At 48.5% G+C, this 17,175-nt stretch overlaps 1 protein-coding gene across 2 annotated transcripts in view; it reads right to left on the reverse strand.

Annotated features, from left to right (window-relative positions):
* Positions 1–17,175, reverse strand: part of LOC115099912 (vitamin D3 hydroxylase-associated protein-like) — a 62,277-nt gene that overhangs the window by 20,038 nt on the left and 25,064 nt on the right. For both annotated transcript variants that reach the window (XM_029617905.1, XM_029617906.1), the window contains 5 exons: positions 13,684–13,890; positions 11,627–11,667; positions 5,210–5,334; positions 4,202–4,327; positions 1,540–1,637 (listed from right to left, as the gene is read on the reverse strand). In XM_029617905.1, the coding sequence (XP_029473765.1) occupies positions 1,540–1,637; positions 4,202–4,327; positions 5,210–5,334; positions 11,627–11,667; positions 13,684–13,890 (597 nt within the window). The remainder of the gene's footprint in view (positions 1–1,539; positions 1,638–4,201; positions 4,328–5,209; positions 5,335–11,626; positions 11,668–13,683; positions 13,891–17,175) is intronic.

Genomic DNA, 17,175 nt, shown 5'->3' on the forward strand with positions numbered 1-17,175 from the left:
GTCGACCTAAAGTTTTATCTCATTTCTTACTCTGTTCCGCCTTTCTGTTTTGCGCCAGTCATGGCTCTGACTTCTCACGCATGCAGACGTGCCTCACCTGCACCCGGGCACCGGGCCGTGCTGGGTGAGACCCGTGCTCCATGGAGCCCAGCAAGCGTCCTCAGACAGCGGCCAGTCTGCACCATTAGGAAGCAGATGCAGTCCCTGGTGCTCCCCACACCCGCCTGGCTAATGATTGCTCATCTACGTGTCCTCCAGGAACTTCTCCAAGCTTTCATAGTTCTGGCCTCCCTCCAGGAACAAATTCCACAGATTAATCGTGCACTGACTGAGAAAATACCTTCTTAAATTTGTTTAACTCCACTATCAGTTGGCTTCATGGTTATCCTAGTTCTAGTATTACTGGAGAGGATAAACAACTCTTTCCTGTTTACTCACTCCACTCCTCTTATTGACTTTATAGACTTCTATCATATCCCCCCTCAGCCAAGCTGAGCAGCCCTAACCTCTTTAGCCTTTCCTCGTAGGGGAGCTGATCCATCCCCTTTATCATTTTGGTTGCCCTTCTCTGTACCTTCTCCATCGCAATTATATCTTTTTTGAGATGCAGCGACCAGAATTGTACACAGTATTCAAGGTGCGGTCTCACCATGGAGTGATATAGAGGCATTATGACATTTTCCGCTTTATTCGCCTTTCCCTCCCTAATAATTCCTAACATCCTGCTTGCTTTGCTGGCCGCGGCAGCGCACTGATCAAACGCACTCTCTTACATTCCCGCCTCCGTCACCCTCATCGGTGAGTGCACTCCCACAGTGGGGTCTCTTTGTGCTCACTCAGACGTCCTTCCCCCGGCTCCCAGCTGCGCTTCTTCTGCATCAGCAGAAAACAAAATCATTTTGTCTCCATTCTGTACTTTCTCGTTTTCAGTCTGAAGGTCAGACGATAAATGCTTGGAACCTGACTTCAAGTCTAGACTTTTAGGTCTTAGTTTTCGACATTTCCCCACCCAGAGCTTCCAGGCTTCTGCCTCGTATTGAAAGTAAAGGGTAAGTGTGCTGACTGCCAAGGCAGGGGGAGGCAGCGCGTGTCCTGGGGTGCCTGAAACGGGTCGGCTTTTCAGGATATCCACAGTGAATATGTATGAGGTAGACTTGCAGGCACTGCCACCACCGGGTGCAGATCTGTCTCATGCATGTTCATGGGGGGGATGTCCGGGAAATCAGGACCGGAGCTGCCTCCCCTTGGTGCAGGCCTGGAGTTGTACGTCCGATTTCCACATGCGTGCACCGGGGCAAACCCAGGACTGGATCAGCCTCTCCCGACTGACCTGGGGGGAGGTGACAACCCTACCAAGCGTCGGAGATCGTATTTGGAGCTGCTGCAGGTGCCTGCTCCCATTTACCCAGTTACCTGTCTTCTTTCCTTTCTTTTTCTCAGTTGTCCTGTATTTTTCACTGGTACAATTTAGTGCCACGAACCCAGAGGGGAAAACATTAAAAAAAAAAAAAAAGAGATCGCACATCAAACCTTACTCACAATTTCTTCACGAAAGTGGAGCCACCGTCTGCCATCAATCCCTGAAGCACAAGATCCAGGACTGCGTAATCTACGCGAGGGGGCACGAAAGCCACAAGCTGCAGGGATCCAATCAGAAAAGGACAGTATTTATTCATGTATTCCCCCTTTGGTGATGCTTCAAAGCGGATTATGTTCCGGGACTGTAGGTTATCAGGGACTGCCTGGTGATGTTAACCCCTTCCCCTGACGCGGTAAACCTGTACATATGTTATTTGTAAAGCCTTTTGCTAAGTTATTGTTTACTGTAAACCGAGGTGATGTAGACCTATACGTACCGCGGTATATAAAAATCTCCAAATAAATAAATAAATATGCATCAGTGCCCACAATGCACTGGGGGAACACCACCATCCCGCTTCATTGGAAATCCACAAATTATATACTCGGGCTATTGTTGCTCCTGAAAGCCCTTTAAGCGGCTGCCATGCAATTGGTTTGGAGGAGCAAGAGTCACGAGTGGCATCACGCATGTGCACCGGATCCTATTGCTGTCCATCTTGCCAGCACTGTCACTTGCACAATCGGATACCATGCACATGGGACGTTGTTTGTAACATGCTTTATCAGTAGAAGCTGGAAGATAATTTCGTATGGCGGTAATTAAGCCCACATACATGGGTCTCAGGCCCACTTTACAGAGGTGCAAGGAACAGTGCAACTTCCCACCCGCAGCAAAGGCACAGTCCTCACGATTCCTACGCAAAGCTCCTCTCTTTTCTTGCACGAGACTATGTTAAAAGGAAGGCAGGTCTACAATAGGAAAACTGGTTCTTACCTGCTAATTTTTGTTTCTGGAATATCACAGATCAGTCCAGATTCCTGGGGGACTTCGGGTGACACACTAGGTTATACGGCAGCGTCAGTGAAACTATTTTTTTCTCTCTATCTCCGTCTGCCGGCAGGGAGGCAAACCCCAGGAGTCGTGACTGATCTGAATAGGAACGTGTGTCACATTTCCGTCGCGGTGCACTTTGAGTCAAAATCATCAAAAATAAAAGGCAGGCCTTGCACTTGGCGACAGGCCCCTTGCAGTACTGTCACAGCCAAAGTACATGGGACCGCAGGGTGGGGTGCGAGAAGTGGGGAGATGCCTCTGCTGGCCAGAAGCTGCCCACCTGTCTACCTCAGGTCTCGTGTGGTAAATGATTACATTTCTGGGGCCAGCTGCCAGAAGCTAAGAGGTAACTGATGACGACAGATGCCAAGCAAGCACCCTGCGTGGCACACGGCCCACCTGAAAAAACTCTTACCATTTAATTCTGGGGGCAGGAGGAAGGAGAGAAACAAGAGCGAGGAGGAGGAAAGCCACAGCGTCAACCACACCAGTAAAATCTCGGATTCCTCCCCTCCTGCCTGGGCCAGCGCTCGGTGGGTAGGAGAGATGAAAGCGGACAGCATGCCCAGACTAGGAAGGAAATAACAGGGGCTGCTGGGATTGCAGAAACACCGAGGCCCACCAGGACACCGCGTGCAGGGCTGCTAAGATTCACCGCCCCCACTCTTCAGTCCAGGGGACGGGGGAGGGGGGAGAGCACACGCTGCACCAATAACCTTCAGCAGGAGCTGAGCTCCCACTGCCCTTCAAATCCACCGTTGGACCCTCCTCCGAACGTTATCTGGCTTTGGATTCATTCACTTACAGCTGCCTCTGGCAGAGGGAGGCCCTACCTCCCCCCCCCCCCCCTTGTGAGGGTAGGACAGGATGGACACAGGAGACGTGTTTTCAGCTTTATCGGGATTCACAAAGGGCTCCTGGAATCAGAGGAGCAGGGGTTCTTCCCAGCTTAGAGGGGGACTCTGCATCAGTCTCTGCGCTTGTACGGCCACCGAGGGTGACCTAAGAATTGCACTGCGAACACAGACGCCCTACAGGGCCCCGGTCTGCCCCCTACGCCCCAATCAAGGCTCTCGGAAGGGGGTGGGTGAAATGGGAGCGAGCCGGGGTACCGGAGCTCCGTTCTGCCACCCCCCGCCCCCTACAGCTGGCCTTTGCCCCTGGACTGAGGAGTGGGGGTGGGTGGGGAGATGACCTCCCTGACCGAGTGCCACTGCCGCTCCTGGCCCAACTGCCCTCCCCAGTGACGTCGAGGCTGGGCTGCCGCAGCTGCGCAAAGTCCACAGAAGTGCAGGGCCGGGGGCTATCGCCCCCAATTTGCCCCCCCCCCCCCACTAGGGGCAGCCCTGACCGTTTCTATCTTTTCAGCTGGTAGAGTTCCCTCTTGCTCCTTTCTACGTACAGAAGCAGAGCTGTGATCGTTCACAGCCACCCGGGGATTTTTCCTGTTTTAAGTCCCCTAATACATCAAAATACAAGTCAAATGAGAGTGAGAGACGCTCAGGAGAGGGCGCAGCTCATTGGCTCAGCTACTCTAAATTATACTTTTTTTTTTAACTAAACCCTAGACTGCAGGTTTGCACCTCTACCATCTGCTGGAGTCAGAGAGATACTGGGGGACTCTCTCTCTTATGCAGCAGTGCCCACAGCATTTGTTCTCTGACTCCACCTGCTGGTAGGGGATGCACAACCCACTGGTCTGGACTGATCTGGGTATGGAGAGGAAAACCAGTCCCGCCCCGGTCTGCAGAAAGCGAGCAGGAACAGGCAGGGGCTGGTAGGTACCTGGTGCCCTGCAGCCTCCAGGAGCTCCTTCGTCTCCAGGACGGCACGGCTCATGGAAGGAGTCGGCATCATGAAGCCGTCTGTCTCGTAATACCCTATTCGCAGCGGGTAGGAGCTGGTGTACACCTGGAAGGCAAACAAGCAGCAGTGAGGGTGCTGTGGCTGGGGGCACGACACCTCCCTGATCCGCTCCCTTCTGATGATCTGAAGTCAATAAACAATAACCCAGGTACAAAGCTGGTGGCCTGGTGCTGGTACTGGCCGAACTAACCTCCAGCACAGATCCACTGAACTTCAGAAACAGTGCGACAGAAATCAGGTGGCTAAGGGCAACCATAAGAAGTGATATGACCACCAGTTCTGATCGGCAGGTGGCCACATGACCTCTAGGCCTTCAGAGGCGTGTCTGCCACTCCGTGTGTTGTCAAGGTAGCAGGGATGGAGGCAAGGTCAGATTCAAGCTGGACCTCCTCAAAGCCCGACGTGAAGCATGAAATCCCTGCAGTTCTCATCCCGATGCAATCAGGCTTGACCACAGGCTGATCCTTGCTGATAACGATTAAGGCAGGCAGACAGACAAACGGAGATCTTTCAGACTGGCAAACAGAGTAAGATTCAGTCCAGAAGCTGGCTTGCCTGGCTCTTGGACAGGCTGGGTCAGATCTAGTCAGGCGCACTGCATTAGTGCGCGAGTTGCCATTTGGCTCTAAATTCGCCTGACAGGGTTGATGCAGCCCAGGGTTAGCCCATTGCCTGTAGTCTTACTTTTATTAGTGACTGCAATAGGAAGATCAGAATTACAAGTCCCTGCATGCAATGGGGTAAACCCTGGACTGGATCAACCCTGTCAGGCGAATCTGGAGCCTTCTGGCAACTCCAGTTGAGGGCTGAATGTCAACAACACCCCCCCCATGGTGCAGCTTGCATTAGGGGCCCAGAAACCGAGCGGCAGTGATCGCCGAGAAGTTACTGCGCAGCACTGGTCCTGAGCCCAAGTTCATCCTTCACCTCGTCTCTGAAGGGGATGGGAGGCACGGAGGGGTCCAGGCGGAACATGTGGTCACACAGGAGCGCCTTCATGCACAGCGCCAGGCTGTCCACGTCCCGCGCCATCGGTCCTGCTGCCGCTGTCACTAGAAAAAAAAAAAAAAAGTACAGGACTGTGACTCCTCCCAGCACTGCTCTGGTCATCCTGCCCCTCCGCTGGTCTCAGGGCACAGGCAAAGGTCAAACACAACCTCAGGGTACAGACACACAATAAAGTCCTTTTTTTTTTTGTTTGCTAAATTAGTTTACAAACCAGTTTTAATCGGAAGATGCAAATTATAATTCCTGGCTGAAACCAGGAGTATTTCACTGCATTCTGGTAAGGAAAACTGGTTTTTACCTGCTAATGTTCGATCCTGAATATCACAGATCAGTCCAGACTCCTGGGTTCTGCCTCCCTGCCAGCAGATGGAGACAAAGTTTTACTAACGCTGCCATATAGCCTAATGTGCCACCTGCAGTCACTCAGAATTGACCTGTGCCCAAGTCAAGATGATCTGAAATGCACTAACACCAAGAACCTTGAAATCAAACTCCCACAACAGCAAATGGAAGGTGAAGATAATGGAAACTCATTCCCAGAAAGCAAATTACAACAGCACTGAATCCATCAACAATTCTGCAGTATGCACAAACCGTCAGTACGAGCAGTGGACTCCCCCACCCATGGGCAGGGTCTCTGGACTGATCTGTGGTATTCCAGGAATGAAAACTCGGAGGTTATGAACCAATTTTCCTTTGCTGTTCATACCCCAGATCAGTCCAGACTCCTGGGATGTACCTAAGCTTCCCTAACCAGGGTGGGACCGGGAGAGTCCCGCTCGTAGAACACTCTCACCAAAGCACATGGAAACCAGAGCCCAGACGTTCAAACGATAATGCCTGGCAAAAGTGTGCAACGACTTCCAAGTAGTCGCCCTGCAAATTTCCTGTGGAGACACCAGTTGGAATTTGGCCAAGAGGTCTCCTGAGAACGAGTCGAACGGGCCCTTAATCCCTCAAGCACCCTTACAAATATAAGCCGGGCCAATAGCCAACGCACAATTGTTGCCTTTGAGGCCTTACATCCTATCTTTGGTCGACTCCACAGCACAAGGAGGTAATCCGTTCTCCCCGGAAATCATTAGTAACCTTCAGATATCTCAGTAATGCCGGCCTTGACTGAAAGCTCTTTCACGTCAGGAGTGTGCAAGACCAAATCCAGAAAACCTGGGAGCTCCACAGTTTGACTAAGATGGAACAGTGAAACAACCTTTGGCAGAAATCTGCAGAAAGGGATCTCGTCCTGACAAAGCCTAAAGCTCCGAGATTCTCCTGGCTGAACAAATAAGCCACCAAAAAAAACTAGCTTCAAAGTTAAATCCTTTATGGTAGCCCTCGTCAGTGGCTCAAACGTAGCCTCACACATTCTCTAAGCACCAAATTAAGGTTCCAAGAGGAACAGACCTGTCTCACTGGAAGAGGCAAATTCTTTGCTCCCCGAAGAAAATGCATCACATGGACAGAGGATATCCCTCCCTGCGCCTTACCCTAAAGACAGCCCAAGGCTGCTACCTGCTCTCTCAAAGAGTTAAAGGCCAGACCTGCAGAAAAGCCAAAATCTGCAACACCATAGCCTAAATCGGCTGCACTACATTAACAGTACACCAGGGCCCGAAGACCCTCCAAATTTCACATACGCTACGGATGTGGAAAGCAGCTTGGCCTGCAATAAGGTAGTAATAACATCTTCGGAATATCCCCTCCGTCTTAGCTTTCTGTTCTCAAAAGCCAGGCTGCGAGACAGAAGTGAGCCGCCTGATCCAAAAATAGTGGACCCTGCTCAGCCGTCTCTTCTCCAAGCTGAACAGCTCTAACCTCTTCAGCCTTTCCTCATAGGGAAGCTGTTCCATCCCCTTTATCATTTTGGTTGCCCTTCTCTGTACCTTCTCCATTGCAACTATATCTTTTTTGAGATGCGGCGACCAGAATTGTACACAGTATTCAAGGTGCAGTCTCACCATGGAGCGATACAGAGGCATTATGACATTTTCCGTTTTATTAACCATTCCCTTTCTAATAATTCCCAACATTCTGTTTGCTTTTTTGACTGCCGCAGCACACTGAGCCGACGATTTTAAAGTATTATCCACTATGATACCTAGATCTTTTTCCTGGGTGGTAGCACCTAATATGGAACCTAACATCTAACTATAGCATGGGTTATTTTTCCCTAAATGCATCACCTTGCACTTAAGCGAATAGACAAAGGATGATCGGTGTTTCAATAAAGGCTTCTTTTACACCGATCATCCTTTGTCTATTCGCTTACCAGCATATTGGATCGGCTTCCGCTTTATTTTTTGGGTCCATCACCTTGCACTTATCCACATTAAATTTCATCTGCCATTTGGATGCTCAATTTTCCAGTCTCACAAGTTCTTCTGCAATTTATCACAATCTGCTTGTGATTTAACTACTCTGAATAATTTTGTATCATCTGCAGATTTGATTTCTTCACTCGTCTTATTCCTTTCCAGATCATTTATAAATATATTGAAAAGCACTGGTCCCAGTACAGATCCCTGAGGCACTTCACGGTTTACCCTTTTCCACTGAGAACATTGACCATTTAATCCTACTCTCTGTTTCCTGTCTTTTAACCAATTTGTACTCCACGAAAGGACATCGTCTCCTATCCCATGACTTTTTAGTTTTCTTAGAAGCCTCTCATGAGGGACTTTGTCAAACGCCTTCTGAAAATCCAAATACACTACATCTACCTGTTCATCTTTATCCACATGTTTATTAACCCCTTCAAAAAAGTGAAGCAGATTTGTGAGGCAAGACTTGCCCTGGGTAAAGCCATGCTAACTTTGTTCCATTAAACCATGTCTTTCTATATGCTCTACGATTTTGATCTTTAGAACACTTTCCACTATTTTTCCTGGCACTGAAGTCAGGCTAACTGGTCTGTAGTTTCCTGGAGTGCCCCTGGAGTCCTTTTTAAATATTAGCCACCCTTCAGTTTTCAGGTATCCTCTGACTTCTCTTGAATGAGCCAGTCATCCAGATATGGATGCACCAATATGCCTTAAGGCCACTGATACCACCACCATCACTTTGGTGAACGTATGTGGAGCCAATGTCAATCCGAAAGGATGGGCCCAAAACTGAAAATGTTCCCCTAGGAATATGAAATTCAAAAACTGCTGGTGCTCTGGCCAAATGGCTAATGTAGATATGCCTTTGTCAAGTCCAGAGATGCCAAAAACTCTCCCTTGCATACACCACTATGACTGACCTCAGAGTCTCCACATGAAACGAGGAACTTTGAGGGCTGCATTTATCTTCTTTAAATCCAAAATTGGCTGAAACATTCCTTCCTTTTTTGGTACTATGAAATAAATGGAATATCTTCCCATTCTTTGCTCCTCTGAAGGAACCACCACTATAGCCCCAAGACGTCGCAATCGTTCTATGTTCCCCAAACAGCTACCCACTTGGCGTGGGGTGCGCAAGACAAAACAATGTAAGCTTCTCTTATTGGTCAAGCAAATTCTAACACATAGCCGTCTTTTGTCACACTCTGTATTAATCTTTATCACAATCTGTATTAATTTTGGCCCACTCCTCATAGAAGAGCGCTAAATGCCCTCTGACAGCCAGAACCGAAGAATGGACTATCCTCACTATGAGGACTTTATACCCCCAATTCATGAACCAAGACTGTCTCTGGAGGTCTTCTGTCCGCCCCGAAAGGACTGGTTGCAGGACTGTTCCGTGCCTGAGTTCTGCCTCTGAGACCCCAAAGAACCTTTATTCTGGCAAAATCTCTTATTGTCTCGAAAGCATGCACCAGTGGGAAAAAACCTTCTGCCCTTTGGTCTATCCTCCAGTAGCCTAGGCACTTTGGACTCTCCCAGATGCTTCATTTTCTGCTTCATGTCCTCTTCAAACAAGAACTTGCCTTTACATGGAAGGGCACCCAACTTGGACCAAATGTCCACCAACCAGTTTCGTAGCCACGGTAACCTCCTGGCCATCATCGAAGACATTATAATCCTGGAAGATGTGCTGATCAGGTCATATAAGACATCTGCTCCATATGCCACAGTCACTTCTAAATGCTCAGCCTGTCTTGCTGCAGCCACTGAGTTAGCCTGCTGTTCTTGCAATGGTTGGACCCAGCGCAGGCATGCCCTCTGCATAAAACCTCTGCAAATCGCAGCTCTTATGCTCAGGGCCGAGACCTGAAAGATCTTCTTGAAGTGAACTTTCAATTTTCAATCCTGTACTTCTCTTAATGCGGCAGAGCCCGCTACCACAATGGTGGTCTTCTTGGTTACTGCTGACACCAAGGCGTCAACCTTTGGAAGTGCCAAAAAGCTCTAAAGTTTCTTCTAGTAACTGATACATCTTTGCCATAGCTCTGTCAGCCATTAAGCCAGACTCAGGAATGTTTGACTCCCAAACCACCAACTTCCTCACCGACTTATGAAAAGGAAAAGCCTTCACTGGACCCCACAATCCATCCAACGGGGGATCCACTCCCTCCAGGTCAGACTCCTCTTGCGCAAACCTGATTCCAAGTTCCTTACGTACCTGCGGAATCAAGGGCCAGAGCTCCTCTGCAAACCATCTTAGGGTTATCCCCCTCGGTCACCGGAACCCTGTTCTGCTTCCTCAGCCAGGTCGGCCCCATCTGGTGCCGAGTCTGCTTGTGGGGAATCCTCTGCCACAGCATCAGAATCTTCCAAGTCTTCAGTATCCCTCACGGGAACGCCTGTATGAGAAGAAAGACCCACAACACGTCGAACGCTCGATGACCGCTTTCTTTTAGCCTGCATGGGTCTCCTTACCGGCCGAGGACCAAGACCAGGACGCAGGATTCATATCCCCAGCTGCATTCCTAGCTAAATATGCCTTATACATCAGCAGCACAAAATCCTGGTCTAAAGGGAAATCCTGGGAGTCTGGCACTGCAGGTAACAACTGAGGTGAGGATTCCTCCACCTCCCTGCCAAAGAATTTAATATGGGCGCCGTTCCCGTGCCGACACTCCCGACACCCGCGGGGCTCATTTACACGTGGAAGGAGGGCTGGTCACACCGGAGGTGCCTTCTCCGCCAGAAACACAATCAGAGCACAGGCCGGCCCGAGAGAGACACAAGCGCGACTCCTTGCAAGAACGGCAAGAATTGCTGTGCGCAGTTACCACGTGGCCAGGAACCACGCCCCCACCACAGACATCACCTTGCCCAGCCTCAGAAAGGTAGCCGGCTTAGCAGCTTCTCCTTCGGTGATCGGACGCCGCAAATGCAGGCAACAGCGAGGAGGCCACACTCACACCTCTCTTTTTAAATTTATTTTTTTTTTTAAACAAAACTTTAATGCTGCCCCAGCACTGGTACAGAAAATAAAAGGAGATCCTTCCCTGCTCAGCCGGGCTGATCAAATGCAGAGCTGTCAGTGGGACTCAACGCTGCCTCCTGGAGGATGAGGGATCTGGACCACCAGATTTACACGCCCATGGAATCCAGGACCAAGCTACCAAGAAGAGCCACCAAACTACTGCTTGTCCACCCCAAATCAGAGGGAATGGCCCCACAGGACCTAACACCCCTCCTGGGAGGATCTGGGGAAAAAAAATCTAATTCTTCTTCTTTTTAATATTCTCCAGACTGCAGGTTTTAAACCACTACCATCTCCTGGAGACCGATAAATACTGAGGGACTGCAGGTGGCACACCAGGTTATATGGCAGGCTCCGTAAAACTTTCTCTGTCTCCATCTGCTGGCAGGGAGGCCAAACCCAGGAGTCTGGACTGATCTGGGGTATGAAGAGGAACCTGCTGTATATGGACTGCTTTGATTTGGTGTTATGTGACTATCTGCAAAGCAATGAAATAATTGTGCATCTCTTCCTGTGCTCTGTCTCCCCCCCCGTAGGAACCTTAAAGCAAGCGTGGTTTCCCTTCCTCTGGCTGCGATGCGAACATGCTCTACCTGGCGCCAAGCTACTGCTGCAGCTTCCTAGCTGAACATTTATATAATCTAGGAAAATTCAATTGAAAAAAAAAGGTGTTGTAGAAAATTATCCAGTTTAAACTACAAAATGAGCCGTTTTTAACCATCATCATCATGGCGAGGTTTGGGAGTAGTTTCACATGCACGGAGGGAAAGGTGGCTGTGTAGCGTGCTGTTGCCAGCTCCCCCGGGTGAAAGGGAGCAGATCTGACACCTCGGGACCCCAGGAAAGTTCCCCGCCGTCATGTCACTCGTGCACCTTACGTAATTCAGGGCAGCCAATCGGGAGGCAGATTCCTAGCTGTGCAGTTTCACTGGTTGGTGGCCAAGCAGGGATTATATAAAGGAATGGCAAAAGGTCGCTTCTGACCTGTCTTCTGGCCAGCGGAACTGGTCTGCATTCCTTGCCGGCTGCAAGGCAAAGGTAAGAGGATCCCAGTTGCAGCAATGTCACAAGCAGTACGAGAAAATGCAGTGAATGCGGCAGCGGTGCCTTTAGCTAGCGACTCCCAGTACCAAAATCCACTTCATTACTGCAAATAAAAGGAGTGCACTTCTGCAGCTTGGTACAGCCACCTTCATCTGCAAGGCTGTGCGCATCACTGCAGGGCTTCCTGAAACTGTCCAGGTGTCCCCCACCGCCATGACCAGGCCTGAGGTGAATGTGCTGGTACTGGCACTCCAATAAATTACAGACTTTTATCGAAAGCAGATGTACTCAGGATATCCTGAAAACCCGACCGGCTGTGGGGGTCAACAGGACAGGTTCGGGAAGCCCTGCCACAGTTAAGAACATAAAGAACTGCCATGCTAGGTCAGACCAAAGGTCTCCGACAGTGGCCAATCAGGATGTCAAGAATAGAACCAGTCCTTACAAGAACACGGGAAACAGATCATCACGTACCAGACTGCCCTCAACTGGCCATGCAAAGTATTGCAAGTAGTTCAGGTCACATCACAGGAGGCCTTTCTGTTCCTGAGGGGCCCTCTTACTGGATCAGAGGATATAACTGGTTGCAAGTTGCGCAGCGAGAACCCCCAGCTGAGCCCAGCAAGGCAACTCTAACCTTTCCTCTACTCCAAAAAGCTCAAACTGTGGGACCTCTTATGTACTGGGCACACAGGCCTTCTCCCCAGGCCGCGGCCTTTTGACCCCTCCTTACAGGGTCCCCTGGCACTTTCTGCTTCCCGCACAAAGTTTTCCTTGCCCCAATTTGTTCTCTGGAGATTTTTTTTTTCCATCCAAAAGCCGCAGAAAATCAAATCCTTCAGCAAAAGATGCGCCATTTCCAAACTGTTTGCAGGAAGTGAACTGAAGGGTTTTTGTTGGCTTTGCGCCCAGCTTTTACCTGAATGTAAATCTCACCCTGGAGCCCCGTATGATCTGGCTGTTTCTGGAGGGGAACAGTCAGCCAGGATTTAAAAGGTTCCCTGACATTGTATATTCAGACTGTAATTATACAAAAACCCCCACTGCTCTCATTTCACCACCTTTTGGTCGCCAAAAGGTGGTGAAATGAGAGCAGTGGGGGTTTTTGTATAATGACAGTGTGATGATCGATCCCTAGCTCGAACAGGAATCGTGTGTCAGTTGAAGGTCTTACGTTTGTTTGCATTGTATATTCAGAATCATGCAAACTTATAACAATAAAATATTTTCTGAAGGAATGCACCATGGAAGACGTAAACAAGTACCTACAATGCTGCACTTTTTTTTTTTTTAAAGAGGAAACCTTAATTCACGGTTTTCAATAGTGCAGGGTTTACACTGACAGCGTGGTATGTGCAGCCTTGTGCGTCCATGCACAGTGCGTGCACATCTTTTTGTCTGGCGCTGGATGGATGCACAGACTTCTGCCCTCCCCGCCATGCTTGTGTAGTGATCGTGTTTGTTGTCACAGCAGTACCTGCCAAACCTGCATATCACATCAGCAGGCACTCGCATTCATTCCAGTTTCAAATTGCCATCAGTACCCACTCAAAGCCAATCTGCATTTTACCAGCCTCAGAAGTAAAGTTGCCACCACACCCAGATCAGCTCAAAGAGGCTGAGACAGTCCTGGTTTCGCCACATTGCATGCATGGAATTGTTTATCCTAACAAAGGGAGGACCGCATCTCCCTGCATGCAATGGGACAGAACAAGACCTGCATGGGTTTATTCGGTTTGATCGGGAGGAGGTGGTAACCCAACAGTAGGAAAGGGGAGGAGCTGCCAAAGGCCATGCCTGCTTTTTTTTGGATATCTATCCCAGCGCATTGAGTAGTTCCTGCTTCAGCACTACAGTTACCAGAATGCATCAGGAAGTTCTGAACCTGGAGGTACCTTAGAGATTTCTTCTTATTGCTCGAGGCAGATTTCTCCCCCTAGAGATGGGGCAATGGAACGTGACAGAGAAGGATCTCAGCCCAGCCCCCCTGTTAATACCTGAGTCGGTTTCCGGTGGTTTTCAGGCAGCAGATCCCGCAGAAGGCGCTCGGAAAGCGGAGGCTGCCCCCCAGGTCAGTGCCCAGCCCCAGAATGGAGCCCCCGCGTGCAATCAGAGCAGCCTCTCCCCCAGAGGAGCCTCCAGGGGTCTTCTTGTGGTTGTGAGGGTTCAGCGTCTGCCCAAAGATTAAGTTGCTGCAATCATAGCTGGAACAGTAGAGAAGCAAATTAAGCCCCAAGATGTGGAGTTAATGTGTGCAGAGAAGATCAGAGCAACATTCTGAGACGTCTCCGAAAAACTACAATCCTGTGGGAGTCTAATTTGTACTGGAGCAAAATGGATTAAAGCAGCGGGCCTGCAGCCAATAATCAAAACGAACTCACTCGTCAGGATCGCCTCCTGAGGAGATATCAGTGAGAGCCCTCTTCCTCCTTAGCTGCTCCCACCATTATGAAACTAAGCTAACAAAGGTGCTGCCCTGCTGATTATCATCAAGATCCCATGCAGGTGACACAATGACACAAAGCATGAACACAGCATGGACAGCTGTCCTCGTCAGAGCCCCATGCAGGCATCACACTATTAACATGTAAAGCAGTGCTTTTCAACCCAGTCCTTGGGGCACACCAAACCAGTCAGGTTTTCAGGACATCCACCATGAATATGCATGAGATAGATTTGCATACAACGTAGGCAGTGTGCATGCAAATCTCTCTCATGCATATCCATGGTGAATATCCTGAAAACCTGATTGGTTAGGTGTGCACAGAGCGCTGGGTTGAGAAACACTGATATCAAGCATGAATACAGCACGAACAAGCTGAAGAGCAAATCCTCATCAGAGCCCCAAGCAGGCATCACACGGATACTCAAAAAGCTTGAAGAGGGGCCTCATTGAAGGAAATATATTAGAAATGGTGTGTGAACATATTAAAAGATTTATTTATTTATAGACTTTTCTTTGCCGACATTCGTGAGGCACATCACACCGGCTTACACTGAACTGAAAGGAGGAAAATACAATGAACAGAATAACATGTCATAGTTAAACACAAATGGTGTAAGATATAAGCATCGTAAAAACATTCTGAGATTATATATAACATAAAAGAACTAAATAGCTATGGAGGAAAAAGGTAGAGAAACTTTGTACAAACTAAGAAAACTTTATCTTTAACAATGAGAAAGTGGTACAGGGGTTATGAAGTGCAGCAAAGTTCCAGGGGGGGAGGGGAGGGGCACAGATGGAAAAGGAGAAGAGCAAGGGGGGGAGGGGCACGGGAGGGGGAGAGAGGGGGGGAGGGCAGGTAGAGGAGATTCTTAGAAAGGTCCATTTAGAAAGGTCCATTTAGGAGAAGCCTACGTATTGGTTGAGTCGGGGTATGCCTGCTTGAAGAGCCATGTTTTGACTCCTTTTTTGACTTTGTTGAGTGATGGTTCTATTCGGAGGGAAGGGGGGAGGGAGGGAGGAAGATATAAGAAAATTGGTTCTTACCTGATAATTTTCATCCCTGTAGTGCCACGGATCAGTCCAGACCGTGGGTTATGCCTCCCTTTCGGCAGATGGAGACAGAGAAAAACTTGAAGGGCTCCCTCACTTAACCTGGTGTGCCTCCTGCATCCCTTCAGAATAAAGATTAACCAAGCAGAATAATAAATAACCTTACTAGCAATGAATCAAGCAATAACAGAACTGCAATAATAAATGTATAACACTGAGCGTTCTTTCTTAGTATGCTGCAATAAAATTAACTGGATATGCGCGCGGACTCTTGAAATGCCGACACCCAATGCCACTCACTCCTAATCCTGGGGCGGGTGTCTGGACTGATCCGTGGTACTACAGGAACGAAAATTATCAGGTAAGAACCAATTTTCTTTTCCCTGTACATACCCGGATCAGTCCAGACCGTGGGATGCACCAAAGCTTCCCTAAACCGGGTGGGACATTGCGAGTCCCGCACGCACTACGCCACTGCCAAAATTGCAGCTTTCTGGAGCCTGAACATCCAAGCGGTAGGGGCGAGCAATTGTGTGGAGCGTCTTCCAAGTAGCAGCTCTACAAATCTCCTGGGGCGAGACCAACTGGCACTTGGCCCAAGAAGCCACTTGAGAGAGAATAGAATGGGGCTTTCAGGCCCTCAGGAACCAGTCGACCTTTACAAATGTAGGCGGACGAAATGGCTTCTCTCAACCAGCATGCAATCATTGTCTTAGAAGCTTTCTGACCTCTCCTGGGACGGCTCCAAAAGATAAATAAATGATCTGATAGTCTGAAAGAATTCGTGGCTTCCAAATAGCGTAACAAAGATCGAACATCTAAACGACGAAGCTCTCTTGCGTGCGGAACGTCTTCCCACAAATTGGACCCAAAAAACAAAGCGGAAACCAATCCAACACTGCTGAGTAGCGAGGAAACAAAGAAGATCGGTGTATCAAGGGACTTTTATTAGAACTTGCCCGACTCTGGCCGAGTTTCGCTCACACAGGAGCTGCCTCAGGGGCTACTGAGAATAAAATTAAAATCAAAATACACATACACAAGACATATTCAACATAAATGTATGTACATACATAGAACTGAGCTGTTATGTCGTGCTTATAGAATGAAACATGCTCAATTATGAGCACATAAATCAACAACATAAAAAAAAACTATAAATGAATCAAATGAAACACAGACATTTATTGTATCCACGTTTCTTGTGCCATTATGATGAAAGTATAGAAGCACACACACATTAACACATTTGTAATCAATTCATTTACTGACACTAATTATTCATGTTCAGCACAGTATTCATGTATTTACATTTCTATAAATGTCTGTGTTTCATTTGATTCATTTATAGTTTTTTTATGTTGTTGATTTATGTGCACATAATTGAGCATGATTCATTCTATAAGCATGACAGGAAGCTCAACTGACTGACTTAAATGAAAAGATGAGACCACTTTTGGCAAAAAAAGACAGAACTGTTCGAAGAGAAACCCCCGAGTCAGAAATTCTCAAAAAGGGTTCCCTACAAGAGAGAGCCTGCAACTCAGAAACTCTGCAAGCTGAGCAGATAGCCACCAAAAACACCGTTTTCAACGTGAGGTCCTTTAACATTGCCTTTTTAATAGGTTCAAATGGCCGATCGCACAAGATGTGAAGTACCAAATTAAGACTCCACGACGGACATATAGGGGGCTTCAAGTGCCTTACTCTTCTGAGGAAACGCACCACATCCGGATGTGACGCTACCGAGCTGCCAACCAGCTCCGCTACCTGTACCCGGACGGAATTAAAAGACAAGCTCTTCGCTAATCCATTTTGCAAAAAACATCTGAGCAATAGTAGCGTGTCTGGGAAGAATCTCTCGCTCACACCACGTCTCAAAGACTCTCCACACACTGACATATGAGAGAGAGGTAGACGATTTTCTGGCTTGCAGCAGCGTAGTGATAACTTCCTCCGAGTACCCTTTCTTCCTCAGTCTCCTCCTTTC

This window comes from Rhinatrema bivittatum, chromosome 10 (genome assembly GCF_901001135.1).
Source record: "Rhinatrema bivittatum chromosome 10, aRhiBiv1.1, whole genome shotgun sequence".
Taxonomy (NCBI): Eukaryota; Metazoa; Chordata; class Amphibia; order Gymnophiona; family Rhinatrematidae; genus Rhinatrema; species Rhinatrema bivittatum.